The sequence below is a fragment of the Musa acuminata genome, chromosome BXJ1-9 (genome assembly GCF_036884655.1).
Source record: "Musa acuminata AAA Group cultivar baxijiao chromosome BXJ1-9, Cavendish_Baxijiao_AAA, whole genome shotgun sequence".
NCBI lineage: Eukaryota > Viridiplantae > Streptophyta > Magnoliopsida > Zingiberales > Musaceae > Musa > Musa acuminata.
The window spans coordinates 1822188-1842213 of NC_088335.1; the positions used below are offsets into that span (position 1 = coordinate 1822188).

Below are 20026 nucleotides of genomic sequence, written 5' to 3' on the forward strand. Positions count from 1 at the left end.
GTCACATCACATGATCACTCCAGTTTTGCCTAACAAGAACAGTCATGAAGCTTCGGATCTAAGCAATGGCCAGACGTATTAATCCAAGTCTGTTTTATAGGGCAAAGTTGTTTAGCTGAATCTGGTCATTATGCATTAACGTAGCCTTAAATCATTCGGTCAACTTTTACTGGCAGTGAAGGAAAAGTGATCAAACTTGCATGAAAAAGGAACTCAGATATCTACAATTGCAAGCCATGATTAAAAGGCTACTCAACTGGAACTTAAGTCGTGAAAACTATATTGCAAGACTCATGTTTTCACTTTTAAGCTCCTTTTTCTTTTCTTTTGTTACCTTTTGTTTATAACAGCAGTTTCAAGAATCTATATTTAACAGTTTTTATTTATAACAATTTCTATCTCAGTTACAGTATTTTTTAAATATAGTAAATTTGTTCAAAAAATTTATGATGCACTTTAACTCAAGATCCAATAAAAAGAAGCTCATATAAAATTGTTTTTTATTTTATTAATTTTAAAATAAAAATAAAATAAAATAATATTATTTATAATATTTTTTAATATACTTAAAACATTTATACATGTAATACCTCGATTAGTTGCACATCATAAATGAACAAGATTGAGATTGACTTATAAGGATTCGATAAGTGTATTATTATTAATTTCAGTTTAAACATTTTGAATTGTAATTTAGGTTAAATAAAGTTGATAGGATAATCAAACTTAAATTGTGTTTGAGTTGATCTCCTCTCGACGAGGATGATAAATCCTTGAGTCAAAGAAATTATAATATCTTAATTAATTTGATGAGTGCATTATTATCATAGGGGCTAGTTATTATGGATGGAGTCAAAAAAAAAAAAAACTTGACCTTTTGTAGGAATTCATCCTAATTTTTAAGAAAAACTATTGAAATAAATTACAATAAATTTGTAAATTATGAATTAATACTCTGAGATATGAGAGCTCTATGACCCGAGGGTACACTAATGGCATGGAGAACAATTTCACAAGTAGTAAAGCATAATATCTCAATAAGAATTAGGTTCAAACAAAAAATCTATGGTGTTCTCCCTTTTAAGGCTTCCATAAATGGAAATCATTGACCATCATACGTGATGGATGCCAACATAACCTCGCCCTTCGAATAGGTAGCAATAAAAATCTATGGACGCACAATATTAATTCGGACGATCCATCAACCATAATTAAAGATACTTCCCATTTGACTTATGCGAAGATTTTGGTAGGTAAAAGACCAATGTTAACCTTGATCGATCCTTCCTAGATATTTGACCCAAAATTCTCATCACATTTGTAGATTTTTTTCCTGAAATGTTTTGATGTAAGATTCTTAGTGACAAAAGTATTTACTAGTGCTAATAAGTACATTCAAAATATATTAAATAATATTTTGAACTCTCATAACTTAATAAATGGGTTTGATATATCATTATCAAACTAATATTTAAGATAGAATCATTAGCGTTATAATAACGTAGTATAAACTCAATGCTTAATTTATCGCTTTGCTTCCATGTTTTGGCTTCCTTCGACCGTACATATGATTAATGTTTGTGACAGTCAAAATTAGCTGCGTGCATGGCAAGCTTGTACGGACATGCACGCACATTTCTGACTTCGCCACGCAATAATAAACCGACAAAACCGCCACCATCCCTGATCTGTGACCGTGCTGCTCTTCGCCAACCGTTTGACCTTCCGTAACATTGATTGATCCCATGATTTGTGGTGCCCGCAATGTGACCTAACATGATCCACATCGATCTTTGTATCTCGAGAGCAATAAATGGTATGAGGAGTTTTGGAATCACTATAAATGCACCCTCGGCATCTCTGTCCTCCCCATTCGATCCTGCACATCACAGATATCTCTCTCTCCGATGGCACAACCTTTGGGTGGTTCAGTTCTTGCAGTGCTCTTCTTGCTTGCCTGCTCCGCCATGGCGATGGCGGCCTACAACGTGGTGGACTTCGGCGCGAAGCCGGACGGGCAAACCGACGCGGCCAAGGCGTTTCTGGCCGCTTGGGAGGCCACCTGCGGGGCGAGAAAGCCGGCGACGATGGTCGTTCCGGCCGGCAGGTTCCTGGTGAGCCAGGCTCTCTTTAAGGGCCCCTGCAAGAACGCCGGCATGAAGATGGTCATCCAGGGGACCCTCGTGGCTCCTCCTGGTTACAGCGACATCACGCAGTGGATTACGTTGAAGTACGTCGAAGGTTTGTCCGTCTATGGCGGAACGCTGGATGGGCGAGGGCAGGCGTTATGGGCCTGCAAGAAGGCTCGCCGGAGCTGCCCCTACGGTGCTACGGTAGGCCAACTCTTCCGGACCATGAAGCAAGTTTGGTTTCTTTTCGTTGGAATGTTGTAATTTGAGCCGAATTGCTGCATGCCGACGCAGTCATTGACCATCGGTCAGTCGAAAAACATCCTGTTGAGCGGCATACGTCTGCTCAACAGCGAGGTCTTCCAGATGTCCATCTTCTCCAGCACTGGCGTCACAGTGCGGGGTGCAACGATCACTGCCCCCGGAGACAGCCCCAACACCGATGGCATCCACGTCCAGATGTCCAGCTCCGTCACGATCAGAGGATCCACGATGAAGACCGGCGACGACTGCATCTCCCTGGGACCTGGATCGGCCCACGTCTGGATCGAGAACATAAAATGCGGCCCTGGGCATGGCATCAGGTCAGCAACTTCTCATTGACACGCTACTGCTTGTACGTGATCTATTTCCGCTGCTTTGGCAGTTTGATTAAGCTTTGGTCTCATGGCGCGGACGCAGCATCGGGAGCCTGGGCAACGCGGCGCAGGAGGCCGGAGTGCAGAACATAACGGTGAGGTCCGTCGCGTTCACGGGAACGCAAAACGGGGTACGGATCAAGACTTGGGGGAGGCCGAGCAACGGGTACGTGAACGGGGTCACCTTCGAGCACGCCGTCATGAGCAACGTCCAGAATCCTATCGTCGTCGACCAGAACTACTGCCCCAGCAACATCAACTGTCCCGGCCAGGTGATCGACATAAAACAGAGCCATCTTCATCACACGCACACACGCATCTAATATTGTTTCGTTATGGTTGCAGAGCTCCGGAATCAAGATCAGCCAGGTGAACTTCCACGACGTTCGGGGCTCTTCGGCAACGCAGGTGGCGGTGAAGCTGGACTGCAGCCCGAGCAACCCATGCAGTGATGTCTCGTTGAAGGACATCAAGCTCACTTACCGGAACAAGCAGGCGCAGTCCTACTGCAGGAACGTGAAGGGAACCGCCTCGGGGGTCATGAACCCACCCAGTTGCCTCTGAGCCATGGCACCATGCCAGGAGTTGCATGCAACCAGCATACGTGCATTGTACTTTAAGGTCGTCGTCTCCGGCTGATATGTCCTGCGAGCACCGGAGTTCCGGTGAGGGGAGCTTGTCATGCAGTTCTCGAGAGACCAAAACTATGTCTTGTAATCATGTTGTTGTAATCTGGTACGGTAGTCATTTGGCATTGATGTGAGAACGATTCCGCAGTGAAGCATACTTTTAGCTGTGTATTACAGCAGTTGTATTGATTTGTGATATAAGAAAGATGTTTCGGTGTCTCAGTTGTATTGATGTTTCGGTGGGTCAGATGTGACAATAATAAGATGATGCATCAACAATTATTTGAATATATTTGATTAGTTGATCCGAAGCTCGTTCTCTGTCCCCGAGAACGCTACCGACGTCACCGTGATGTTCTGCGCTCCGGCCTCCGACGTCGTGCCGCCCAGGCTGCCGATGCTATGCTCCACCACCACGACTACTCGTTAGCGTCTCTGTCCTTGATCTGGTCATTCTTACCATTCTCGACACAGGAGAGAGAGGAGGAAAGGAGACGAGCACCTGATTCCATGTCCTGGGCCGCAATCGATCTTCTCGATCCAGTCGTTGGTGGATCCTTCGCCCATGGGGATGCAGTCGTCGCCGGTCTCTATGCCGGTGTCGATCACGGCCACGTTGCTCGATTTCTGGATGTGGATGCCGTCGGTGTTGGGGCTGTGGCCGGGGCGGTGATGGTCGCGCCCTGTTTCTGGATGCTGCTGCTGCCAAATACGGCGATGTGGAAGAGCTCACTGTTAAGAGAGGTCAGGCCGCTGATCGCTACCTTCTTGGATTCGGCTATTGTCAACGACTGCATCCACATCAAAACTCCATTAGATCTTCCTACTGCAATCAAGGACAATTAGTCTTGTGAAGGAGGCCGCAGATGGGATTACCATGGCGCCCTGAGGACATCTCCGGCCGGCCTTCCTGAAAGCCCAAAAGGCCTGACCTTGGCCGTCGATGGTGCCTCCGAAGATGGACAGTCCCTGAACGTACTCAAACAGCAACCAGTTTGTGGCAGCGCCGTAAGCAGAGGGCGCGATGAGAGTCCCGTCGACGAAGATCATGGTCGCGTTGTTCTTGCAGGGACCCTTGAACGTGGCTTGGCTGATCAAGAAGTGGCCGGCGGGCACGTAGATGGCTGCAGGCTCGGTGGAATTGCAGGCGGCGGCCCATGCATTTAGGAAAGGCTTAGCTGAGTCAGTCCGGCCATCGGGCTTGGCCCCGTAGTCTGATATGTTGTAGCTTGCCATTGCTGTTGCAAGGAAGAAGACACACAGCATCATCCTGTGAAGAAAGCTCAGTGCTGGTGCCATTGCAAGGGACAGATCAAAGGATATGGTGTCAAAGGCTCGGAAGGATATGATGAACAGGCGGCATTTATAGAGCTGCATTGACTGTTTGATGTTGGGAGTAAGAATCATGATGAGCAGTGCAGCCGTTACCTCAAGAAATGGAAGCTGGTTTGGTGCTTCATTTCTTGCGTGAAGAATCTGCAGCATTAATGGGGAGGGAAATTGCATGGCTGTGGCTCACACAGCAAGATGACCTGAGATTGTTGTCACCGTGATTTGCAGATGCAATCTTGCATATGGCATGTTCTTCAACATCCACTTGGGACCAATCGATCTTTCCAACTGGTCGAAAAGGGGATTGGTGGAGATGAATGCGCTTGGTTTGATGAAGAGTCGCAACTTCTATTTCATTGATGAATTTAATGCCACATAAATCTCTAAAGATGTCGATACAGTCTGTTCACTGAGATTATGAAATGAAAGGCCAACAGAGCATAGTTTGAAGCTATGCAGCATTTGTCCCTATCAATCATTTTTCATTATATATATATTATAAAAAATAAATAATGAAAACCGTTAAGATCTTTACTAACTAAGCTTATATATATATATATATATATATATATATATATATATATATATATATATATATATATATATATATATATATGTAGGGTAATGAATACTTGTCATATAAAACTTGATGAGTGAATTTTTCCCTCAGGGATTTGGTGCTAAAATGATAGATGATTTTACGAAATTCGATGGACTGGGGTTTTGCATACCATGGTATGATTGGTATGAAAATATTCACCATATCAATATGCATATTTTATTTAAATTAAAAAAAAATATTTAAAGATATTTCTATGTATATATGGAATAGAATATAATGGATTTCACGTTGTTTTGGCAAATCAAAATGGCATCATCGAGTAATTCACGATATAGAAATAATACTGTTTTACCGATCAATGATGACATGGCACATTTCTATTGGTTGTTCATGTGGTGGACCCGGTCTGGCCCTAACAGTGGGCCCATGTTCCTCATCTGGGTAAGGCTGGGCTCGGGTCTACTTAAAGCCCATCTATTCCTGGATCATCACTTGTGCCTACGCAATTCGGTTTACCCAGATCTCCGTTGTAGAGGAGAGTCAATTAGATTTTTCTAGGACTCACTTGTGGGACCCTTTTGTTATGCAATAACAAAGGAGTGTAACTAATCGGGTGAGAGAAAATGATGGCAGTTTCGTTCTCCATAGTTATATAAGCGGAGCGCTAATGGAGGGATCTCCAATCTCGAGTTTTCTCTTATCTTCGCTCACAAGTGCCCCGACGCGGCGACGCCAGAGGCGCCCCCAAACGTGTTCTTGCTAGGGTTTCCTCCTCCCCTTCACTGTTGCTGACGCAGCCATCGATGGGCTTTGGATTCGATCGTCGAAGATCAGTCGCTGCCGCTGATGCCCTTGAGGTATTCTATCATTTCTATGTCCGCTGATACCGATATCTTTTCTGTGGATTCATCTTATCACTCTTTGTGCGCTCCTGTAAATTTTGCTTCTTGTTCATTTCCGCTATCTTGAGTAGATTTAGGGTTTTGTGGGTGTAAGACTAGTTATTTTCTTATTGGTGGGCTGCACTTTTGGTGGAAAGTTGGTGATCGGATATGGTGAAAGCCCTGACTGGCGTTTTTGGAGAGGAAAGGGGAAAAAGATCCAACTTATTGTGTGATGTACATGTTTCTTGTTTGCTCCTTTTATTGTTCTCTCTTGGTCTTGAGTTGCTTGGTTTTTCAATAGATACTAATTGGGAGAAAGGAATCTTGTTACCAATTTTATACAGTATGGATGTAGACGATCTGCCTATTGCCGTGTCTCAGGTTTACATATAGGCTTATTGTATAGTTTTTTTGTTTATGTTGTTTTTATTTCTTTTCCACGTCGTTGTAAAAGTTAATCAGTCCGTATATGTAAAAGTTAATCTTGATGGTTTTCTCCATCTTATGATGGTTGATCTTTTTTTATTATATTAACGAGCTGTTCCTAAGCTCATAGAAGGATTGTTCTTTTTTTTTTCTGGAGGGAGAATTAAAGCTTTCAGATAGCTGGTGGAATTTTGATGCTTTGCATTGCTGGAGAAGATCAGTGATATTTGATACATGAGATTCATGTTCTAATCTTGCATAACAAGAGCTAGTTATCTGCTTTATTTTTTCATTTGTTGAGACAAAATCATGAGTCAAACTAAGAACCGTCAGTTTCCCTTTTATTGTTTCAGAAGAAGTTTCTTTAGGTATTTCTTGACCTTTCTTTGTAAAAATAATCTGATCAATCCACCTTGCCTTGGACCAATTCAAAAGATTTTTGCTCGTTCTATTCTTGGTAGGAACTATCTTACCTTTTAATGAATATAATTACTATTATTTATTCTGTGATTTCTAGTATTCTCACATAATCAACTCAGTGGCTTCATTTTTTTGTATATGCTGTGTGTGTGATTGTTTGGAATGTAATTATGCTATTGGCTGGATACGAACATGTGCTTCATGCTTCCTAAAACCTTTTCTTTTAACAAATCTCGTAAAAAAATATGCTATTATGATTTGAATTACTAGTTGGATTGTTTCGATAGCTGTTCTTAAAGGCTCTTTAAGTTGCATGGTTCTATCTCATTTCTGGTCTTTCTATTTCCATATGTATGGATCTTGTGTGTTATCATTTTGATTTTAGAGAAGTCAGTATGTTTCGTTGATGGTTCTTTCTAGTTGCAGCTCTTGTTTGTTATTTTCTTAATCAAGTTGATGGTCTGTTGAATGCATGGTGCAGTATTGATTACTAGAACATATAATTTTAGAGTTGCTATTGTGTGGGTAGAGATATGCTTTGTCCCTTCTTGGTAATTCTCATCCTTCATTTTTGAAGTTTTGATCATATTAAAGTATTTGCTGTTTATAAATGTACTTTGATTGACAAATGACAAAATTATCGAGTTTGACATCATATTATTAGAGTGGCCAAACATTTTGTAATATTACACGAACTCGGTGGTTTTTTTTTCTTTTTCTTGAGATGAAGTTTATTCTTGACAATGAAAGGTGATCTCCAGATTCAGATCATATTCTTCTGCTTAACATCATCTGTATATGATTCTAAAAATCATCATGTACTTAAAAAATAAGTGGTCCGAGGAAAAGGGTATATTCAGCAGATGGAATAATTTATCATTTATCGTTTTCAGATGACCAAATAATATATCTTTTTTTTATGCCTGATTTGGATGGATATTAGTATTCACAGATGGAAATGCCAAGGGAATCAAAGAGGAACTGGTGATATATGTCATGTACCATTTGTTTGCAATTTCATGTTACATTTATGAAGGTTTGTTTGATTTTGTCATCTAAAACTTAGCAGTCCTTTTCTCAAATTGTGATCAATAAAAATTAGCATAATCACCTTTGATGTGGTTGCTTAGTTTTGTAATGGTGTTGTAAAGGAATGAAGTTCATTGGTCAATGTAGCCTATTTAATATTTCATTACAGGAAAATATATCAGTTTTTATAGTTGTAATGGTTGGATTATGTTCATCTGGAAAATCAAGGGACTATTATATTGGAGTTACATGAGCTTCTTTGTATTTGGATGAGAGTTCTGCCGAGGAAGTATTAGGACAAAAGCAATAGGAATGTATACAAGGCACCTGTTCTTTAAAAGAAATGCTTCTGAAAAGGTTTTACTGCTAGATATATAGTATTCCATACGGATGGAATGACTGTTGTTGGCACATCTCTTGAGCTATGCTCTAATTTTGTTTTATAGTCATCTATCGCTATGTAGCAGTTGTGATGCCTTGTTGCTAGGGATTGCAAAAACAAATAGTGACAGAAAAATTATTGTTTTTCATCTGACTTCGTTTCCTTCTTTTTTGTTGTAAATGCCAAGAGAGAAGATAAATCAGGATAAGTAGTTGTGCCATTTTATGGACGGCATGAACTGATAGGTACCATTTGATATATTTGTTTCTTGTTCTCATAATCAAACATATCATGCTACTTTGAATTTATGCCCTTTAAACCTCACTAGTTCATAACACACATCTTTGTTTATTTTTGAACTGTGATATTTTTGAAGGCATTTATTGTTCCCTAAGCTCATTCAAAAGCCATCAAGATCATGTTTCTTGGTTCTCTTTGGCGTTTGAAAGAATAACATTCATAGATTGTGTTTCTATCTTGATGCCTGATATTAGTTTCAGCATCTCAAAGTTTTCAATTCACACACTGTTTTTGTTGAGTTCTGCAGGTATCTTGAAGGCACTTGATATATTTACAGCATTTGCCAATCTTGTCTGTGGGCAGTACCTAATAAAAGTATAAGCAGCTTAATCAGATGGAGTCATCAGAGCAGGGGCAAGCCTCTATGTCCTATAATCAGGCATCACAGCAGTTTTCCTCCAGCAATCAGTCTGGACAGGTTAATTTACCTCCCATCTTTCCTAGTCCGTCTGCTCTTAATTGGGGATCACAAGAGAGGTTATCAGCAGAGAGAACCTTGGCTCAAACTAGGATGCAAGTTCCTGTGCCCGTGATACTAGGGTCTCAGCAGTTTTATTCTATGGTTAACCAATCCATACAGATCCAACCATCATATAGAAACCTTACTCTGATGCCTACCTCTGTTGGCTTGGGTCAGATATCGTTGTCAAATAGACAGGTTCTGGGTACACAATCATCACTTAACACCCAACCAACTATGTCTGCTAATCTTGCTGCACTGCCATCCTCATCTATATACAAGAGGCCTACCCTGATTCGTGCACCATCCAAGGTTCAGAGTGTTCTGCCCATGAATATGGGTTCACAATTGTCATCAACAAATAAGCGCCCAGCACAGTTGGAGCCACCTCGAAAGGTCCAATCCGAATCATTTGAGTCTGTAAGGTCAAAGCTACGGGAGTCATTGGCTGCATCACTGGCTATGGAGTCTGACCGGCAGCATAAACAAGAAATTGCAGAAAAGTGTACTTCTAGTGATGCTTCGAGCACGATACCAAAAGTAACAACTCCAATGGTTGAGTTGAATTCAGAAGCTAAAAGTGCTTCTTCAGATAAATCTGCTCTGGAAACTGTTCAAAATCAAGCTGGTGATTTACCTTCTAAAGAAAATGCAAGCACTGACATTTTGTTAGCAAGGTCTGAAGTCGATGGTCTTCAGCCCAAGGATATATTGTTACAGAAGGAAGTGTCAAATGATAACTCTTTAGTTAAAGATGAACTTTTGCAGGGTCATGGACTCTGCTGGGTGTCTAATCATGGTGTTGGGACTGTAGACAATTCAGCAAATCATGATCATGATAGAAAAAGACTCAAAATGACAAATGAACAGGAAACAGCTGATAAGGAGACAACAGTAAGAAATGCAGGACAGCTGGCATTTAGGATAGAAGCAGAACTGTTTAGATTGTTTGGAGGAGTTAATAAGAAATACAAAGAGAAGGGTAGGTCCTTGTTGTTCAACTTAAAAGATCGTAATAACCCAGAGTTAAGGGAACGTGTATTATCTGGTGCAATTGCACCAGAACGTCTTTGCACCATGACCATCGAGGAACTTGCTTCAGAGGAACTTTCACAATGGCGATTGGCTAAAGCAGAAGAGCTTGTGCAGATGGTTGTACTGCCAGATTCGGATGTTGATTTAAGGCGCTTGGTGAGGAAAACTCATAAAGGTGAGTTTCAAGTTGAAGTTGAACAAGCAGAGAGCTTCCCGGTGGAGGTTGAACTTGGACCGAGTGTCCTCTCACAAGTTCCTTTGAAACCTAACAAAGAAGTTAAAACACACTCGTCTCTAGTTCCTTCGAAACCAAGCAAAGAAGTTAAAACACAATCAAAATCCAATCATAAGTCTGATGAACCTAAGGCATTCAAAAGAAGGCCGTCAGCCAGGAAAATTGATTCTGCTGATCAAAATCTCCCTGGCGATATTGAAATCCTTAGCGAGAAGGCTGATCTTATGCAAGAACTCATGGTGGATGAATTGAAAGATCCAGAGTTGCTACCTCCAGTAGTTTCTCTAGATGAGTTCATGCAAGACCTTGATTCCGAACCTCCATTTGGAAACCTGTCAGTGGATTCTTTACAGGAAGTTTCCTTGGAGCCTGAGGAAGCTTCTGAATCAGACAGCGTGGAACATAAACAAAATGCTGCATCCGGAAGCTTGGGATCAAAGTCAGATTCTTCACGAGGTGGCTCTCCTTCCAAGCAGCTTTTGTCACAAGAAGGCAAGCAACTAAAGTTGGACTCTGCAGATGCCACATCTAAAGATCCTACTACAACCAACCCTGAAAAGGTGGATGTGGAGTGTTTGAAAATTGATGATAACGTGAAATCTGGTTCTGTTGATATTCAGTTAGATACCTGTCTTCCTGAAGTTGCATCAATGAGTGATAAAATATGGGAAGGTTCAATTCAGTTGAATGTTTCTGCATTTGCTACAGTGATTGGCTTCTTTAGAAGGTCTATCATCAGTTTGACTTTGTCATTATTAAATACTTTTTGTTCCTTTTCAGTAGCTTCCATGTCCTTCTATTTTATGTCTATATTCCCATCTGTGACATATTTCTGATTTTACTAATTGTGTTTGCCAGCCACATTGCCTCTAGAAGTTCCTTTATGCTTAAACTTTCATGACAATTCCTAGTGTATCTGACTGTTAATAGAAAAGATGTCAACTGCAATCAAAACTCTACTTATGACAAGCTCCACAAATATTATGGTTGTGGTTTGGTTATACATGTTTATCTTTGATCTAGAACCGCAAAGGTAGGTTGACTTAGTTATTTAGATTCAAGCAAGTTTTTTGTATGTCAAATATTTAGAATAGTGTTTTACTGTGGACCGAGATTGAAATTGTTTTGATATCATATAAATGGCAATTGAAATGTTGTTAAGGAATTTAGTAATATAGATGACCTATGTCACAGTTTGATGGGATGCAACTCCTGTGATTGAACTAAAAACTCATTAGACCATGGTTATTTTCTGTAAATTCATTGCTAGGGAAAATATAGATTGAACTAAACAAATCTTTATAAACTTTCTACATAATACATTTAGAGATTGTTTTTCGCTATACTAGTAACACTCAGGAAAACAGTTAACAACATTGGCAATTATGAAAATTTGATTGTTCTTCTATTAGCTAATGTAACTGGTACATTGGATAAGATTTAATATAAGCGTTCAACTAACCTTCCATTTCTTTGTTTGAATATAAATTACCTTATGTTTTATTGAACAACGAGTCATAATAAAAATCTATGATATGCTATAATAATTCCAAGTCCATTACTTAAAATTAAGCTACTAAATCAACATGGAGTACTTGTAATCTAGGTAAGATAATATAAATCTTAATGTAGGCATAATAAGGAATTAAATATTGCAATGTGTTGATATTTTCCCATACTGTTATTCTTGATACCAAACATACTGAAATAATAATGACAATTAAATAACCTTTTGAAACTCTGAGAAATGTTATGGACCAAACAATGTATTGTATGTCATGATGTACACAACTCCATTAGGAACTCAATAAGGAGAAAGACGAAGGGGCAGCCATATAGAGAGGAAAAGAATGATCCATGTCAATGTATCATTGTGATGGTGTCTTTCAAGGCTCCAAATTAATTCAAGCAACTTAATAAAACTTTGAAAATCTGAAGTTGCTCAATGCAAAATAGTAGTCGAGTCAAATCCTGGACAATGCAAAACTGAACCCAGTGGGACTGCCATAGATGCGCTTGATTACTAGAAGGTCATTCGTTTGACCTGTTTCGAAAGTTTAGCAATTTTTGGCATTCTTGTATCTTAACAATTGACTGATCTTGAGATCATTGCAGTCTTGTTTCATATTTGTTCTTGTTTGCCATGTATTTTGAAGAAAAATATAACACTTGGTCAAATGTGCTTCTAAGGTCTTCTCTTTAACATTGATAAAGATAATCCATCTCTTTGAGATGTCTTGATATTGATATTGGTCTGCATGTCCTTTGAGGTTGTTAATGCTTTGTTCCTAATCTGCTTTTTCAGTGGTGAGAAAACATCGACACAGGAATGGCCTAGCTTTCTTGAGATAAAGGGGAGAGTGAGACTAGATGCTTTTGAAAAGTTCCTTAAAGAGCTTCCTTTGTCTCGAAGCCGTGCAATCATGGTATCTTTTCAGCTCAACTGTTGTTTTCTTGAAGAATTTGGATTTGATGCATTTATGACTTTAACAACTTGATGAATGAATGAAAGGCAGGAAGGAATATATATTCATAAAGTTTTTCAGTTCCTTTACTTCTCTAAATTGTTCCTTCTCAATCAATTGAGCTATGTTGCATCTGCTGGAGGACTTCAGATCAGCTTGTGCTGCTTTACCATCTCAGCTAATGGAACCAAGTATCAAGTTGAATTCATAATTTTGCACCACACTGGCAGCTACGCTATTATATTATAAAAATTTTCATTAATCAAATATTTTTATATTCTGGTTTTTTTTAACTATTTGATACCTCTACTTTTTATGGTGTTGCATTTTAATTTAATTTATTTTTCTTTCTTTGTTTTCTCATCTAATTTGAAGAATCCCACTAGTTTGTGTTATTGATAAGACATTATTCAAATACAGTTAAGGAAGTTCAACATAAATATTAGACAAAAGTGTGGTGAGAAATAGCTGCTTATGGCGCAACTATTAATTCTTGCTTACATTTGAGCTTATGTTTTGCCAATGTTACTTGATTAGGAAGCAGATGAACATACGTTAGAGATATTTGTTTGACCAGACATTTGCATGACCAGATATATATTTTTTATTTACTATTTAGATTTGAAAGAAACATATTGGTCTAAAACCACAATGTGATTCTGTCCGTGAAATTTTCTGTACTAGCAATTTCCCACTGTCATTTGTTTGACTAACTAAGTTGGACATGACAGTGGCATCTCTTCGCAACATTTTCAATTCCAGTCGTGTCTTTGTTGTGAATTCAATTCACAACGGGAACACACACGAGATTGTTTGATTGGTTAGAGTGTTGCTGAAGCTCGTAGTTGTCTTTTATTAATGTCATCATGTGATGCGCAGATTGCACAGTTTCGTTGGAAAGAGGGATCTCCTGAGAGCGGACGATTGAACCTGCTTGAGGTAGTACATTTGGAAACATCTGAATCAGGCTTTTAGATGCTCAATCTTCTGACGCTTTTCCTAACCCCATTCGATGCAGATAATTGACTCGTACATCGCGGATGAGAGGGTAGGATTTGCAGAGGCCGCCCCAGGAGTGGAGCTGTACTTCTGCCCGCCGCATTCAAGGACGACGGACATGCTCGAGAAGCTCCTCCCAAAGGAGCACGCCGAAGCACTTCCGACCATTGCCACCACGGATCTCATCAGCTTGGTCGTATGGAGAAGGCCCCATTCCACGATATCACCTCGGCTCTACTCCCATCACAAGCATGGCAGTTCTAAGAAGCAGCACAGCTCAAGAAAACAGCAATCCCAGCCGCTGCCGCCTGAAGACTATGCGGACGATGACGTACCACCCGGCTTCGGCCCCGGAGAATACGATGACCTTCCCGAGTTTGATTTTGTTCATGGCAGCTCGCAGACATCTAAACCTGCTGCCTCCGTGACCCGCCCCCATGTGTTGGCACCGGCTCGGCCGGTAGATCAAATTAGAGAACTGATACATAAATATGGGCACACCGAAAGTGTCAAGAAACCTCCCTTTGATGTACGCCCTTGGAATGACGCCCATGAAGACGACGATGATATCCCTGAATGGAAGCCTCAATATGATCATCGGCTGCAGCCAGAAACACTTACGTCTTCACAACCACCGCCACCACCAACACAGTTTCATACTTACCAGCAGCCTACTTTTCAGTCTCTCCATGTAAACCATCAAATCCTACCAGTGTCACCGTTACCCAATCCTCATGCTTCGCTTTACCAGCCTGTGGGCCTGCAGCCACCTCTGCTTTCTCAGATTTTAGTGATGCCGACCTCCTTAAACATGCCGCCCGGGTGGCAGCAGTCCCCGCTGCTGCCGCTCTCGGGTGGACCAGCTGATATAACACTGGCTGCAGCCAATGCATGGCAGACTTCTCACTACAACGCGCAGGTCAACGCCGATGGCCGGGTGTACAGCTTGCCCAACGTAGGAGGAGCTGCGCAGAATGTGATGGGTTGGCGGCCGGATGTCTTCGGAAGTCGGGGGATGTAATGATCCGTAGCAGTAACACAGTCTTGTGTGTAACTCATTTCAATTGTTTTTAATGATGTTTTATCTCGTCCGGCCATGGGCGCTAGGAATCCAGCTTTTCTTCCCTTCTCGCTTTGTTGGCAGCTGCTGAAACGATCCAAGCTTTTCGCTTTATTTGCAGCTACTACTTTAATTAGTACAAACTCTTGCACCGGTGGATAATTTCAATAGTAATTCAACTTGAGTGATGATTTGCATGACAAGCAGTAGCATCGGCAGTCCCGTTCGAGCGGTCTCCAAAAATTTCCTATTCCCTGCAGAGCGCTGCAGTGACTTGGCCTGTGAACGTGTAGAAATTCTGCAATGACCTTCTGTTGATCGAAATGGATGTGAATATATACGCACATTATATTTGCTTCCTGTAGTTTTGTGGATTAAAAGGCTTTTTCTGATGTTTGAACCGAAAAAAGAGTTCTCCTTTCGTTGCGTGTATATTCTTCTGTACTCTTTCTGAAATAAATAGTTCGGCATTGACCGTGTCATTTCTTGTTGACTTGCATCTCAGAAAAGGTGGAAAGCCACTTGTCATATAAAAACCAAGTCAAGAAGATTTAAGTGGTCGACCATTTCTGAGATCCACACAACAAATCCTACCTAATTGTTTAGCTGAGAGAGTCGTCACATACCACAGCCTGGATGATTATCGACATGCTTAACCAACTGCAATTGCATTTGTTCTTTTCTTTTGCAAAGGGGAAGTGATGAAGGGCAAGTTCTCCATTTCGCTCCAGCTTTATAGTTATAGATCAAGAAAACCATAGCCCGCTTAACAGATCTGTGGCAGATCATAGATTATGCTACAACCTTGCAGTGATTAGACTATTAATCTGTGACAGATTATTAGTCTAATGTAGATATGGAACCCAAGGTCAAGAAGGCTGCATTGATGCAGAAATTTCTTGGTGGTAGCACCATTTACACTTTCCCGACTTGAGTACTAGCAGTTGGCATGCATCTTGCTCCTTTCAATACTTTTACTAGCTATTAATGTTCTGTAATCTTCTTCTCAGCTTCTGGTCCTCACCATATCGAGGACTTCACTCACAGCTCCTAAAAGATGCAGCATTGTCTTGATGATGTCCATACTCCACAGTCCACAGCATGGAAAAGGAAAGTTCTATTACCATAACATCAGTTTCAAGTCTTCTAGGTTGCAGTAGGTTTTTGTTCTATCTTCATGAGGTTGGTTCCTCTCTAGCATGATTCCATGGCTATGGCTGACCTAGTTTTCTTTGGAAGAAAGTGATTCGAGAGATTTACAAGTCTTAGCCAATTTCTCCACCCATTTTCTTTTTCCTTCATTTTTTGTGTGTTAAGAATCAACATCTTTCACTATGATACAAGAGATTCATTTTGAAGATTATGCACAACTAAAAGTTCCAGGAACAGAAAGCAGAGATTGGAGTTGGCAGGTCCAAACAAACAAAATTGTCTGCGCAAAGACCTGTTTCAGCAATGCTCCATGCTTTAGCTTTTGTAGATCCTCACTATTATAATGTGATCTTCAAGAGTGCTTCATCCTTCACCAACCAAAACAGCTTTCTATCTTTTAGTTAAGTTTCAATTGAGTGGAGAAGAAACCTACAATCTTCCTCATCAACCTTCTTAATTTTAGGAATTAATCCATCCCTGTCTGTCTCGATGAAAAGTAAACATAAGTCAAAGTGATCCTTTAAGCAATATAAGCTCAAAAGCAAACCCACTTTGCCAGCTCTTTGCATTGGTTTACTTTTGATTGAAACCAGCTTGTCAAAGTGATCCTTTTGATATAGATTTGACACTGTCAAGGAGTGGCCCCGATCGATTCATACAGGCAATGCAGTCATGCAATGGGTTGTGCAGGTTGTGGTGTTCATGCACACCACTAAAACTATTTCCTGCCACAGCTCACATCATGGAATTCTTCCATTCTTCCGTGTCCGGTCTCTGCTACATGTAAGTCTAAATCTCTTGTTCGCCTTGCGATCTCCCTTCGCCAAACCATACTCGCGGATTGTGTTCATGTTGGAGTCATCTTCTTCGCTCGATGCATCGTCTGTCTTCTCGATCGATCGTTCTTCCTCTTTATGAATTCACTGAGATTTGTAGGTTGCTACCTTCTAGCTAGCACCATGCTGTGACAACTATGTCCATCCGAGCTCACTGCACCACGTTTCTTCCCTTGGTTCATCCCTCCGTATCCCTTCTCTCCACGTACAACCATGATCTCCATCTTCCGCTCCTTCCTCCGTTGCTTCATTCGAGCATGCAGATACATCATCCTCTGCAGAGAGTTCCTCGACTCTCTAGCGGTGGAGATCTACGAACTCAAAAGCAAGAGAGAGGATGTCGAGAGAGATGTCGTCAAAGCTAGGAGAGGGGGGAAGCAGCCGAGGAGCCAAGTCATGTGGTGGTTGGACCGGGTGGAATCCCTCGAGAGCAAGTTCGCTAAGATCAGCACAGAATTCGAGCGAAGGTTGATGCTTCCAGGAAATCTTGCGCCAAATGTTTGGTCGAGCTATCGGCTCAGCAGCAGTGCCGATGAGATGATTGCCGAGGTACGCTATTTGAAGAGCAAAGGATCCTTCGACCAGGTCGCTGACGAAGTGTTCCCCGATCGATTCGAGGAGGTGCCGAGTTCACCGACTGTGGGCATGGACTTGGTTCTGGAGCAGCTGCGTCGGGTCTTAGAAGATGATGCCGAAGGCGTCGTGGGAATCTACGGCATGGGCGGCGTCGGTAAGACGGCACTGTTGAGCAGATTCCACAACGAGTTCCTCGCTGATGCGACCCATCTCGACGTGGTCATCTTCATCGATGCATGTAGAGGTCTGGGCGTCGATCGCATTCAGAGAATGATTGGGGATCGTTTGGGCTTGTCAAGGAAGAACAGGGGATCGCAGGAGGAGAAAGCTGCAACCCTGTTCAGGATCCTCAACAAGATGAGGTTCGTACTGATACTGGATGGCGTTTGCCGTTCTCTGGACCTTCGAACGGTGGGAGTTCCCATTCCCAAGCGGAGATCGAAGTGCAAGATCGTACTGGCGACGCGAAACGAAGATCTCTGTGACCAGATGGGCGCGAAGAAGAAGATCAAGGTAGAAGCCTTACCATGGGATGCGGCCTGGAAGCTGTTCACGGAGACGGCAGGCGAGGAGATGATCGATTCCCACCCGGGAATCCGGCGGCAAGCGGAGATTTTGGTGAGGAAATGCGGTGGCTTGCCGCTCGCACTCATCGCCGTCGCGCGAGCTCTGGCGAGCAAACGATCTCTCGAGGAGTGGAAGCATGCGGTGGCGATCATGAACAGCGACCCGGCCCAGCTTCCAGGCATCGCAGAGCATGTGCTTCGTCCCCTCAAGCTCAGCTACGATCTGCTGCCCGATGACACATCGAGATCCTGCGCCTTGCACTTCGCCTTGTACCGGGAAGGCTGTCGCCTTCACCAGAACTTGCTCCAAGAATGCTGGATCGGCGAGGGAATTCTGGGCGACTTCGAAGACGTCGAAGAGGCCAACAACAGAGCGTGCTACCTCCTCGGAGTTCTGAGCGCGGCTTCGTTGATCGACAGAGTCGACGCAAATGGCTACACCAGGATGCACCCGGTGATCCGTGCCACGGTCTTGTGGATAGCTTGCGAGTGCGGGAAGAAGGAGAACAGATGGTTCGTGCGAGAAAGGGAAGGGTTGACGGATGCACCGGACGCGGAGACGTGGGCAGGTGCGACGAGACTAGCGCTGGGGGACAACGAGATAGCCGTGCTACCTGAAGCCCCCCAGTGTCCTGATCTCGTCTCCTTGAAGCTCAAGAACAATTTGGGTCTCGAGAAGATACCTGACGGCTTCTTCGGGTTCATGCCATCACTCGCGGTCTTGGACCTTCACTCCACTTCCATCAAGGAGCTTCCGCCCGGGATCGGCAATCTGGTTGGGCTGCAATTCCTCGAGCTCTGTGGAACCAAGCTCAAGTCGCTACCCAAGGAACTGGGAGCTCTGACCAAGCTGAAGTACTTGGGATTGAACTGGACGGTCGATCTCGCCAGCATTCCCGACGGGCTCATCCGTGACCTCGGTCAACTGCGAGTCCTGCGGATGATCGTGAGCTACAGGTCGTGGAAGGCCGGCTCGAGTGGCGACGGCGTGGACATGGGGGAGCTGGAAGCGCTGAATCGACTGCGAATACTGGACATCACGGTGGGAACAGCTGCGGCACTGGACAGGCTGGCGCAGTCGCGGAGGCTGGCGCCGGCTACCGTGGCGCTGCTGATCAAAAGCTGCAGAGGCTTGAGCAGCATCGAGCTGCCGTCGGTTATGGGGCAGAACATGAAGCGACTGAAATGGCTTCGGGCATCGCATTCGAAGGAGCTGGAGGATGTGGTGATCGGCGGCGGCGGCGGCGGAGGACTGGAGAATCTGGTTCTTGAGCATCTGCTGAAAGCTAAGATCGTGTGGCGAGGGAGTCACGGCCAGAATCTTCGTGGCCTCTACATATATGGCTGCAACGGGATGGAACAGCTGATCTACCACAAGGAGGACGAAGAAACCGAGGATGGCAGAGCTTCGGGGGGTGTCGCCGTCGTCCCTTTTCCCAACCTCACGGAGATTGCTCTCCGCGGGCTTCCGGAGCTGAAGAGAGTGAGCGAGGAGAGGAAGATGCTGGTGTTTCCCTCACTGGAGAGCATGGAGGTGGCGGAGTGCCCGAAGCTGAAGAAGCTGACGCTGGTGGCGGAGAAGCTGAGAGAGATCAAGTGTCAGAGATCATGGTGGGATCAGCTGGAATGGGAGGAGGAAGATGATGCGACCAAGTCCGCGTTCCAGCTGATCATGAAACCGCTGCAGTGATGTCGATGCGTCTACCGATCTCCATTTCCATTTGTCTTGGAATGCTTCGTTTTCATTGCGTGTGTTTGCTTCATTCTTCGTTTCATTCTTTTGTAATATAATATGTGTAATATAATATGTGAGGACACTGATGCATTTTATATAATACGATTTTGAATTATAAAAAAAATATTTGTGAATAATTAAGTGTTGTTTAAAAAAATAAAATAAAAAATATTTTA

The 20026-nt window shown here is 42.7% G+C and overlaps 4 protein-coding genes across 4 annotated transcripts; 3 read left to right on the forward strand and 1 right to left on the reverse strand.

Moving 5' to 3' along the window:
• The first annotated feature begins 1865 nt into the window (after positions 1-1865).
• LOC135592379 (polygalacturonase-like) lies at positions 1866-3680 on the forward strand. The gene is made up of 4 exons (XM_065081791.1): positions 1866-2333; positions 2424-2713; positions 2811-3039; positions 3113-3680. The coding sequence occupies exons 1-4, from the start codon at positions 1908-1910 to the stop codon at positions 3329-3331; spliced, it is 1164 nt and encodes a 387-aa protein (XP_064937863.1). The 5' UTR covers positions 1866-1907; the 3' UTR covers positions 3332-3680.
• Positions 3681-3693: 13 nt separating this feature from the next.
• Positions 3694-4695, reverse strand: LOC103997226 (polygalacturonase-like). The gene is made up of 3 exons (XM_065084842.1): positions 4273-4695; positions 3899-4098; positions 3694-3796 (listed from the first exon to the last, which is right to left on the reverse strand). The coding sequence occupies exons 1-3, from the start codon at positions 4693-4695 to the stop codon at positions 3694-3696; spliced, it is 726 nt and encodes a 241-aa protein (XP_064940914.1).
• Positions 4696-5963: 1268 nt separating this feature from the next.
• LOC135592381 (uncharacterized) lies at positions 5964-15039 on the forward strand. The gene is made up of 5 exons (XM_065081793.1): positions 5964-6147; positions 8979-11188; positions 12767-12887; positions 13806-13865; positions 13945-15039. The coding sequence occupies exons 2-5, from the start codon at positions 9066-9068 to the stop codon at positions 14944-14946; spliced, it is 3306 nt and encodes a 1101-aa protein (XP_064937865.1). The 5' UTR covers positions 5964-6147; positions 8979-9065; the 3' UTR covers positions 14947-15039.
• A 2147-nt stretch (positions 15040-17186) lies between these two features.
• LOC135594462 (disease resistance protein RPS2-like) lies at positions 17187-19805 on the forward strand. Its single transcript, XM_065084843.1, has one exon. It carries the CDS (start codon positions 17187-17189, stop codon positions 19803-19805), a length of 2619 nt encoding a protein of 872 aa, XP_064940915.1.
• Positions 19806-20026: the final 221 nt, after the last annotated feature.